General features: G+C 33.0%; 2 protein-coding genes and 2 non-coding genes across 10 annotated transcripts; 2 read left to right on the forward strand and 2 right to left on the reverse strand.

Moving 5' to 3' along the window:
• The first annotated feature begins 1,546 nt into the window (after window positions 1-1,546).
• On the forward strand, window positions 1,547-1,628 carry TRNAS-UGA (transfer RNA serine (anticodon UGA)). Its single transcript has one exon. It is a non-coding gene; the product is annotated as a tRNA-Ser (tRNA).
• Window positions 1,629-1,773: 145 nt separating this feature from the next.
• TRNAS-UGA (transfer RNA serine (anticodon UGA)) lies at window positions 1,774-1,855 on the forward strand. Its single transcript has one exon. It is a non-coding gene; the product is annotated as a tRNA-Ser (tRNA).
• Window positions 1,856-5,011: 3,156 nt separating this feature from the next.
• LOC150027323 (uncharacterized) lies at window positions 5,012-6,274 on the reverse strand. Its single transcript, XM_090304112.1, has one exon. It carries the CDS (start codon window positions 5,907-5,909, stop codon window positions 5,121-5,123), a length of 789 nt encoding a protein of 262 aa, XP_090160238.1. The 5' UTR covers window positions 5,910-6,274; the 3' UTR covers window positions 5,012-5,120.
• Window positions 6,275-6,484: 210 nt separating this feature from the next.
• On the reverse strand, window positions 6,485-10,304 carry LOC137831725 (Major facilitator superfamily protein). 7 transcript variants are annotated; one of them, XR_016521859.1, is made up of 18 exons: window positions 9,773-10,304; window positions 9,627-9,689; window positions 9,427-9,516; window positions 9,287-9,346; window positions 9,081-9,146; window positions 8,913-8,978; window positions 8,723-8,798; window positions 8,572-8,636; window positions 8,303-8,395; window positions 8,132-8,212; window positions 7,962-8,042; window positions 7,834-7,877; window positions 7,646-7,708; window positions 7,507-7,566; window positions 7,377-7,430; window positions 7,034-7,093; window positions 6,834-6,948; window positions 6,485-6,712 (listed from the first exon to the last, which is right to left on the reverse strand). XR_016521859.1 is itself a non-coding variant. In XM_068639519.2 (18 exons), exons 1-18 carry the CDS (start codon window positions 9,962-9,964, stop codon window positions 6,597-6,599), a joined length of 1,449 nt encoding a protein of 482 aa, XP_068495620.2. In that variant the 5' UTR covers window positions 9,965-10,304; the 3' UTR covers window positions 6,485-6,596. The 7 variants fall into 7 exon arrangements, 2 of the variants coding, with proteins under 2 accessions (XP_068495620.2, XP_068495621.2); XR_016521860.1 differs by having other exon boundaries at window positions 7,646-7,726; XR_011084470.2 differs by having other exon boundaries at window positions 7,646-7,726; window positions 7,962-8,046.
• Window positions 10,305-10,836: the final 532 nt, after the last annotated feature.

A 10,836-nucleotide genomic window follows, 5' to 3' on the forward strand; every position in this document is an offset into this window, starting at 1 on the left:
GGTTAGTATCGATTTGGACGAAATGATAACATTGAATTTTTGAAAATTAGATTTGAAAATATTAAAATATAGAGAAACAAAATTGAAAAATGTAAATAAAATCAAAACCAAATTAGTAATTTAACCTTTTATTTATGTAACATTTTTATTTAATTTATTATTTTTCACTATCTAGATCTATTTGAATTTTGTTTTACCTTCTCGATGTTTTCTTTTATTGGATTAGATAATATTTCCTTCCTTTTTTTATCATTTTATTTTAATTTTTATGTTTCTATTCTGAACACTTAATTAATTTATTATTTGACATCATCATATCAAAACAAGTTTGTTTCATGATTTCGTTTTCTACTTTAATCATTTCGAAACTAGTCAATTCAATTTACAGTATTTAAAGAATGTAAATATATAATAAAATTATAATTTAAATAATCAATTGTGTGTTACATACGTATTTAGAAAACGGGCTAGGACTTTATACTATGTTAAATATATCGTATTAATATATAAATTTAAATGGTGGGTATTCTTATTGTCATTCTTAAATATATTTTTCTAAATCTCTTAAATATATTTTTCTAAATCACATGTAATGAACTTTTTACTAACATTTAATATTAGAGAGTAAGAGTAACAGTTCGTACATGAGATAATATATGATAGATAGTTCGATAACGACTTCGATAGGGTGGCACGATAACAAACCGAGATAGACTTCTGACAAACTTAGACGCGTTTTGTATTTTTATTATTATAATAATAATTAGGTTTAAGATCACTCATCAATTTAAAGAAAATAAAATCATTTAGATAATAAATCTTAATAATATAACATTAAAAGAGAGATCAGATTATTAAAAAAATAAGTTTTAAAATAACTATACTATTATTCATATCAATCTTTGATCTTCTCTTAATCTAATGTTAACCTTACATTGAGAAAAAAAATTAAATATGAACATAACTAATAACTCTTTTAAAGTTTCTCTTGAAGTAACTTGATTTCTCTTCAACATAATAAATATATTGCATATAATATTTAATATAGTAAAATAAATAAGTCAAATATAACCGTTGAAGAATAAACGTTTTTTTAATTAAAATATATGAAGTCCAGTACTTGGTCGTTCAGACTTGTTATTCACTTATTATTATAAAAAAAATCAACACTACCTATTGATAAAATTGGTAAGTAAAAATTAGTTACCTACAAAAACAAATACGTGGATAAAAGTCTCTTAAATAATAATTACCTATCACTTTCACTTTTAAAAATTATATAAAAAATAATTAATTGTTATATTAACTAAATTACTAAAAAATTATTGATATCTAATTTAATAATAATTAATTTATAAATTAGTTTTTAAATTAATATCTAAATAATTATTATATATATTGATTAAAATTCAATTATTTTGAATATAAAAATCTCATCTATTCATTTTTTGATATAATCTCCACCATTTATTTTAAGTTTTAATTTTATTTCCAATAGTGAAATCATGCTTTAAGTATTATGTTATATGATGTATAATCAAACATTGTCGATATGTCCGAGTGGTTAAGGAGACAGACTTGAAATCTGTTGGGCTACGCCCGCGCAGGTTCGATCCCTGCTGTCGACGTTTTTGAATAATCTTAATAATTATGTTTTTCGTTTTTTAAAAATATTTGACTTTTAATTTTTATACTTACGATCTTTAGTTTCTCTGTAAAAAATCATAAGACTAAATAGATTATTTAAGAAACTGACATTCTTCATTCAAACATGTCGATATGTCCGAGTGGTTAAGGAGACAGACTTGAAATCTGTTGGGCTTCGCCCGCGCAGGTTCGAACCCTGCTGTCGACGTTAATTTTTGCTTTTTTCCCCTCCTTTTTTGTTAGAAAAAAGATGAGAGAAGTTCACACATTATGTACATTATCTATTACACTGTAAAGATAAATTGTTTTTCTTTAAATCTTTAAATTATCTCAATCTCATTATCCTTTTTTTTTCTAACTTTATCATATACTTTTAAAGCAATTATTACTTACAAACATATCTATAATACCTCATATTTACCCACTCACTAAAACATATCTCATTACTCACTTTTGTGGTTCATTTTTATTGGTAATGAGTGTGTGCAAATATGAAGTCTTAGGTTTGTGTGTATACTAGAAAATTTCCTACTTTCAAATGAGGTAATGATGCGAAATGATATTGAGATAATAACTTGTACACTACAAAGTCTTATTTGCTACCTTGCATTTTTAGCCAATAATTTCCGTGGGTAAATATAACTATGAATAAAAAAAATTCTTTGGTAAAAAATTGTCTGTATATTTTCCTAATCCTGAATTATTTCTTCATAATTAACACGCATCAAATATTGGACTTTAAAACAGATTATTTACCAAAAAATATTCAATATAGTTTTTCTTTTCTTTTCACTGTGAATCTAAATTTGTTCCAAAAGGTCATGTGATCCTCAAAGAATTATTGTTTTTTTAGTATTTATGAGGAGAAGAATTCGATTTTTGAAATTTATGTAAGGTGAGTAAAAATTTATAAGGATGTTAGAGGAAGTAAAACATGCCTTAAGTTTTGGATAACCCCATTACCAGATTGACATGATGGAGAGATGAAATAGATAATGTCCTACGGTCACATGAATCAATGAAGTAATAAACTTTTTCTGTGTCATTCACGTGAAAAGAAAAGTAAGGGATCACCACTCTAACAAGTGGATGTAGATAATATTGAATTGTGTCAAATTTAAATTTCACCATTGTTTTCTATTCTTTGACCTTAGTGAGGATGTGGCTTAAGTTCTATGCAAGTGTTTATATCTTGCACTCTTCATCGTTATCCATATTAAATGGAATTACTTTGTTGTAAAAAAAATATAATGTCTTGAAATGGAAAATTTCACTGGTGCAGTTTTTTTTCATATTTACGTAAATGGGTAAATATATAAAAAATTATAGGAATAAACATTTATTGATTAAAATTGTTAATGGTGTAGGTTTAAATTGTAAGTTTGAATATAAGTTTGAATTCAAACTTCATTGTCAAAAGGAATCTATGTGACATTGTGATTATTTTACCAAAAGTGAAAATTGTAGCCATGTGAACATAAAGTTCTGAGCAAAGTGTAAGCTTGACATGTGTTTTGAGGAAGAAAACATTGTTTGTGAGAAAATCAAGTTGTTGTTGCACGGCCTTGCAATTGAAGTTGCCAATTGAAGTTGTCCTGCACCCCCCCTCCCCCCAACATGATCGACGACCTCAATCATATACAGTTAGATTAAATTATTGGTGGTGTGATTGTGGCCACTTCCAAGCTCTTCGACTTCCATGTCGTCACGTTATTGTCGTTTGTTCCCGACATTCATTGATCTGATTTACAACCTCCACATGATTAAAAAGGCATATCAAGTTGAATTTTATCTTGTTCGAAACGAGGATTATTGGTTTACTTATACCGGACCAAATTTCATACCTAACCTCCACCTGTGACGTAAAAACTCGGGACAACCAATTACAACTTGTTTGCATAATGAAATGGATCAACCAATTCAAAACAAGCCAAAAAAATGTTCTTACTGTCGCAATGAAGGTCATATAAGAGGAAATTGAATGAAGGTCATATAAGAGAAAATTGTCAATTTAGACAGTAGAATCATCATTTGTAATCTTGTTTTCATCAAATATTTTAATATCATCTTCTTTGAATGACTTCTATTCAATATTTTCATTTATTTTTTAATACATTTCTTTTACATAAATACATGTATATTATTATTTTTACATACTATATAATTTATACTTTAATATATTATATAATCTAAAAATTTATGCATAAATCATATCACATTTTTATAAGTGTATTTTTAACTTTAACAATATTTAAAAATAGAAAATATTTTTAATTTATCACACAACTATTTTTAATCCAATTTATTTAAAATTATTGTAAAAAAAGTAATTTTAATTATTCAACTTTATATACCATTTTCTTAAATAAAACAAAATTAAATTTTGATATTATAATTAAAATAAAAAAATTAACTATATATTTTTATTTTCAAAAATAATAATCGTCATTTCTTTTGAAAAAAAAAACAAATGAACTTGTCAACCATGAAAACTTTAATTGAGAGAGAAATTATGAATCACATGTCCAAATTTATTTAAACTAAAATTCTCAATCCAATTAAAAACTTTAATTAAAAAATAAAAAATGTGCAAATTAATAAATTTAATTACATATGTAATTTTTTTTATGCATTTCCCCATTTAGCTAAATGTGAACAAAAAGTGCACCATATTTGTAAAAATTCCCTTGAAATGTTTCACACTCAAGTTCTGATGGTAGAGTGAGAGCCCAACTTTTTCTTGAAAAAATTTACTGTTGTAGGATCCCAATCTCTTGAATAATGCTACAATCCTTCATACCCATTTGAACATCTTCAAGAACAAGCCAACAAGCTCCAACACCTGTGATTTTCCTGCCAAATGATGATTTAAATGAGAAGCCCCTCATGCATGAACAAATTTTAGGTGAAGAGAGTCACTTGCTCCACTTTCTTCAAATTGACTGAATCCATTTTTCATTTCTTTAACTCCCTGAACACACCATGGGTGAACTTGTATAGAACAATCCAATTGGCTAAAACCAGAGACGAGAAAACAGATAACCACTGAGTGAGAAGAAGACTTCAATTTAACTCATGATTCCACACAGTAATTAATGGAAAAAAAAAATCGATAACTTTTTAAACTGGTTTAAACAATCATAAAAAGTGAATAAAATATGTTCAGGAATTGTTTTGGCATCTAACATAAATCTTCAAAATTTGGTAAATACAGTACAATCGCTCAGTGTGTGGAACATTCTCTCTCTCTGTTTCTCTGCCTAAGAATACAAAACGCAGTTCAAGTAATTACACTGTGTTGTGGACCTCTGGCCACTGTCGTTTTCCCGCAACCAAACACCACCGCATGCATGCATGTTGTTCTTTATACACATTACACATCCAACCTTTCTTTTGCCAATTTTCGCAGTGCAAATTCCAACGTTCAAATCATTCATCCATGGCATGTTGCATGCCACGCGTCCTTCCAACCCTCACACAATGCTGATTCCACACATTCTCATGTTGCCATGAACATGGTGATGGTGATGGTTCACCATTTCGTGACACCTCCTTAACCCTTCACTCCCTCCCACACCACGGAGCCTCCACTCCCCAACATTCTCTTCCTCTCTTTCTATCTCTTCTTCTTCCTCCTCCTCTTCTTCCTCTTCCTCCTCTTCAAGATCTGACACCAGACGCAATGTCAAACGTCCGTTCTCTCGCGACGCATGCAGAATCTCCGGCCGCTCTATTCTCACTTCCATCAACTCCAACCTCCCGTCTTTCCTCACCGGCCGGAGATAAAAACTCGGTTTACCGTTCCGGTTCAGCGACGACAGCGGCGGGGGAAATGTTCGCGCCTTCGCTCTCCCCTCCGCCTTCGGCGTCCTCCTCCGCGAAACCTCCTCGCCATCAACGACTTGCTCTCCGTCGCAATTACCGTTGCTGTGGATTTGGTCGGAGCTTTCGAAACCTAGGTTCTCGGTGCAGGACGCGAAGCCGGGAACAACACAAACGACGTCGTCGAGGGATCCAATCCGTCTGTTCTTGAGCGGAGGAGGCGCGTTGTTGTTGGGCCTGAGCATGGCGGACTCCAGAACGTTGGGAGGCCTGTGGACATCTCTGGTGGCGAGGCCAAGGCCCAAAACCTGGTGGTGATAGTGGTGGTGATGGTGACACGTGTCAGTGGAGGTGCTCCTCTTGAACAATTTGATCATGGCAGGGAAGAAGGGGGAGAAAAGAAAAGGAGGATAGAAGGAGAAAAGGATTGTGTTTGTCATGGCATAGTAATCACAATAATCATAACCATAATCAAATCATAAAAGCAGTTACAAGAATCAAGAATTTGTTGAAAGGAAATTGAAAAAGAGAAGAAGAGAAAGAGGGTATTAATAAAATAAAAGGGAAGCATAGCATGGGCATGGGGTGGCAGAGTGAGAGTGCCAACCAAACAGAACGCAAGAAAAGGAAGGGCGTGTTTGTTTCAGAGTATGAGCTGGAATCCCTCATGGAGCAAACGGTGCCGGGTCCCACGTTGGACACGCGCAAATAGCTTTTTATCTCTTTCTTACTTCTGTGGGTTAAATTTTAACCAAACGCTAACCTCTTATCTCCCAATCCTACCATGCCACGGTATGAATTATGCGTTGACCTCTTTTTTCAATTCTTTTTTTCTTTTTCATTTCTTTTCCTCTGCACTACCACTTCTATTTTTATGCTCATTAACGTTTCAGTCAAACATGCAAATGCTGTCATAATTAGAAACCCATTTCACCCTCCCTAACAAAATTAGGGAAAACGCGCTTCTTAGAAATGGTGGTTGACTTCAGCTGCACTTAGACCCAGCCAATCATCATTTATATGTTTTTGAAAAATTAAGTTTTGTATTAATTCTCAGTTTTCAATTCAACCTTGTAAAGTTGTTCAGAAATCACAAGTTGTTCATAAATGTGATGGTGATGCCAAATTCATCTCTTGAGGGATGTTTGAATTTCTTCCAGTGCACGCCCCTTCGTCTCTGGCACTAGTTTTGCCACGAACAGGACCGTGAAGCCACATATGGTAGAGAAGATGAAGAAAGTTCCTGGCCAAACATAACATCAAAATGTGAATTTTTGTTTTCTTGGTGTCATTTCTTTTTGTGGGCCTTTTTGGTAGGGAGAGTAAGTGTTTTCACATGGAATTAAGAGTAAATGTGAACCTACCTGCCGAACTCCAACTCATGAGGAAGTTAAAAGCATATGATACAATCCAAGAACACAACCAGCTAACCAAAGTCACAAGACTTCCTGCAGAACCCTTCACGTTGATGGGGAATATCTGGGGGCCAAAAAAAAATTGTACAGTAAACTTAAGGACTTCTTATGATCCATTTTTCTATTTCATATATATGTTCAGAAACTACCTCGGACATTATAACCCAGGGGATTCCCCCCATGCCAAGAGAGAACGATCCTGTGTATACCTGATCATTACAAAAACTAACTGCTCAAATTGGTTTTCAAAAGTGTTCTGACATGAATTTAAGAACTTCATTACATTATCCACTCAAGAAGTACTTGATCTTCAGTGATCTTGGGAAAAAGGAAAACATAGGTAATATCTTGTCATCTCATATTTCAAAGCCATGAAACAAAGTTTTTGTTTTATTATTATTGTTCAATTAAATGCACAAGATTGCACACTGCAGTCAAAGATTCAAATAATGGTGCATTATTGCTTAAACATTGTTCATGAAAAATCATCACCAGCACACCAGCAAGTGCCATAATGGGACTGACTTCCTTCCATTTATGTAGGTCCTGCATACGCAAGCTCAATTAATTGATTATTTTGAAATAACTAAACATGGTAGAGCAGGTTTTGTATTCAAAGAACCTGTAAGAAGAATGACAGGGCTGCAAGAAAGCATCCTAAGCATGTTCCCGATGCAGAGATCTGCATAAAAGTAAACATTCTGAATTCAGATCTTACATATCAGCACAAAACAGAAGAAATGAACCATTATCTTTTCTACCAGCAGAAGTGGTCGTCTCCCAGATTTATCCATCAAAAGCACTCCCAAAGCTGTCATTGGGATCTATGAAGACAGAAATGACTGAATAGAAGTGAAGTGAAGAGAAGACTCGCCAAAAGGGTGGTATCTATCTCATTTTATACAACATTAACAAGGAGCAAATCAATTGTATGAAGATAATGAAGAACCTGAACAGCAACCATTGCTATCATTCCAATACTTCCCGAAAATCCTGAGTGTTATAAGTTTAATATTCATATGATCATCCTCCTTATCTGTCATATGTAAGAAGCATTAAAAAAAAATATGCATGTACCAGCAGAGATGAATATAGAACTTGCATAAAAAGCAATGCCGTTAACCCCTCCAAACTGTTGCAATATCATCAGACCAACTCCTACCTAACAAAGTAATTAAAATATCATAAGAATCTGCAAAAGGATAAGGAGGCTGCATGAACGGGGATATATATCATAGAGAGCTCACAGTAAGTGACTTCAGATACTGCAATTGAAATAAGCCAAAAATGGTTGCTTCTGTTTCTCTCTCAAGAGCTTTGGTAAAATCCTACAAAAAAAAAAGAACATAAAATAATGTATTAGACTCTTTGGCTTCTTCTCCCGTCCCAACACTGTAATGAACAAACACTGTGTATACTCTAATTTCAGTGGCCTCTTGAGAAACATCAGCATTCTTTCCTCTAAGACGTTGTAGAACAGATTCACTCCTTTCCCAGTGACCAAATTTTGCCTACACAAGATTTCAACTATCATAAAACTTGCGATGTGTTTGTCTAACATGTCGTGATTCCAATTATTTGACACAAGTGACTGAAAATCCCAGTTGTTTGGGAGAATCCTGTCATGTCCAACAGATCAACAAAAATATTTCAAACAATAAACCTACAGCAGCCATGGACAACTCACCAGCCACCTAGGAGATTCGGGAATGAAGAATAGACCCAAAAGTTGTACGAGACAAGGAATAGTTCCTGATATAAAGAACAAAAAATGCCACTTACATCCAACCTTTCTTAATTTCACTTTGTTAGATGAAAATCATGCACATGAACATTACCTATTAGAGCCAAAATCCGCCAATTCAAGAAAGCTCCAATAAGATAAGTTAATGATACTCCACAACAAATCATTAACTGTCAAAATAAACTCCAAATAGGGATTTAAAATAGGCCTATTTAACAAAGGTTGTATTTGCAACAATGGGAGTAAAGTGAAGTGATGCTCAGAAAAAATCATCATTGCATTACCTGATGAACTGTGGTGAATCCCCCTCGGAGATTCTTGGGTGTTATTTCAGCTAGATAAACCGGTACCTGCCATGGAAACAGAAGAGAACAAACCCACAAGTATTTCTTTTGAGTGATTGAATTCCTTTGGAACTGCATTTGTGAAAAACAAAGATTCACAACAATTACCACATAAGATAGAAGGCCCATTCCACATCCTACCAAAAATCTTCCAACATAAAGCCACCAACCAACCTTCAAACAAGCATCAAGTGTCAAATAACAACGACTTAACTTGTGCAATTCTCAAGCTTTACTTTATCAATCAAGTTAACTGCTCAAAAAGAAATTTGCTTGTAGTTTAATAGTATAGTCAACAGGATTATACGGTTAACCTTTGAGAATGCTATGGCAAGCCATCCCAAGATGCAGAATACTTCGGAGAAGCCCATAGCCTGTTTTTCAAAAGGGAACAAAACCATTGAAATAAAACAGGAAACTTTCATTTCAAAGCACAAAAATTGAATAAACCTACAGCTCTTCGGCCTGCGTAGTCTGCTATTCTACCACTTATTATGGCCCCAATCATTGCTCCAATAGTCAGTATTGATCCAAAAATTGAATACTGCATAAAACGAGGTCAATAAAAAGGCATTAAACAATGTTCCTTCCTCTCTTACTTCAATGTTGAATACATGACAAACTAAAACAAAGTTTGTGATTCAAAGTTCAAACCTCAGCCACGCCGAGATTGAGATCATCCATGATTCCCTTTTGAGCAGGAGACGAATATCCCACCTGCAAAATTCATACTGTGACAATGGTACCTCCAAATTCTTACAAAATTGCCAAAGCAAAAAAAAGTGTGAATGGGAACTCACAGCAGACCCAAAAACGTAAGAACCAGAGACAGCAACAAGGGTGGTAAGTATAAGAATAGCTGGTACTGACCAGGTTTCTTTCTGCCTCTTATCCTCACACTCAACCCCATGGTTACCATGATAAGCTTGTAATTCTGTGGAAAGCAAAGGACTTGAAAACTCTCTGGGTTCTGCTCTACTAGTATCGTCCATGGTTCCCCAGAAGCAGATTTAGGAGCCACTAAGAATTTTTAAGGTTGCGTGTGACAGTAAATGAATCTATGAAGACTAGTGCTTTGTGAGGTCCAAAAATGGCAAGTGAGGAGGACAGTGTTGGAGATAAGTCTTGTGTATTAATGGTTGACTTGGGATACAGTGTTTGTTGATTTGAACTCCAATTCATTGGAGATACAGTGACATGGTTTTGGTTACTGATTGGCATAAATTTTGTTTAGGATGTGTCATTATAAGCTTGCACAAAAGGCCAAGACCTCCAAGCTGTGGCATTCTCAAAATCTAACATTTTCTTGCATGTGATGAAAGATGAAGTAGTAACTTAGATATTTTTGTGTGAGACTATTTATATTTTATTTTCAACCCAACATTATTATTTTTTTAATACAAGATTAAAAAGTTGCTTTTACTACATTTCTACTATTATTTGCAAGCTTTTTTTTAATTACATCTCAAACTTCAGTTATATTCTAAATTTATGCATTGGTCACATGAAAGACAAATCTGCCTTGTAATTTTTGTTGTTGAATAATGTAGGTATTCTAGTCCAAGACATAACTATTAATCTCTTGACCATGTTTCATATTTTTAGAATTTAACTTCTAACAACATAAAAGATCAAACATATTTGTCACTTGAACCATGTTGGTCTTTTATGATTGATACAATATGATACATAATATCCCTTATTAATATTCTTAAATTTAAATAAATTTCAGATTTACTTGAGTATCTAATATTTTTTTATAATTCGATATCTAATAATTATAAAAAAAAAAATTTAAGTTACAAAAAAAAATATTCATTTCCATTTTGTTCCTATTATTACTTTACTCTTTCCAGTGGTTTTT

The sequence above is a fragment of the Phaseolus vulgaris genome, chromosome 6, assembly GCF_051622355.1.
Source record: "Phaseolus vulgaris cultivar YP4 chromosome 6, ASM5162235v1, whole genome shotgun sequence".
NCBI classification, from domain to species: Eukaryota; Viridiplantae; Streptophyta; class Magnoliopsida; order Fabales; family Fabaceae; genus Phaseolus; species Phaseolus vulgaris.

Excerpts from the sequence above, each read along its gene's own strand:
- LOC137831725 (XM_068639519.2), bottom strand. The coding sequence starts at position 9,964 with ATGGACGATACTAGTAGAGCAGAACCCAGAGAGTTTTCAAGTCCTTTG. Across the intron at positions 9,347-9,426 it reads ACTACGCAGGCCGAAGAGCT|GCTATGGGCTTCTCCGAAGT; the intron begins GTAGGTTTATTC and ends TTTGAAAAACAG. Across the intron at positions 7,709-7,833 it reads TAGCAATGGTTGCTGTTCAG|ATCCCAATGACAGCTTTGGG; the intron begins GTTCTTCATTAT and ends CTGTCTTCATAG.
- LOC150027323 (XM_090304112.1), bottom strand. The coding sequence starts at position 5,909 with ATGACAAACACAATCCTTTTCTCCTTCTATCCTCCTTTTCTTTTCTCC.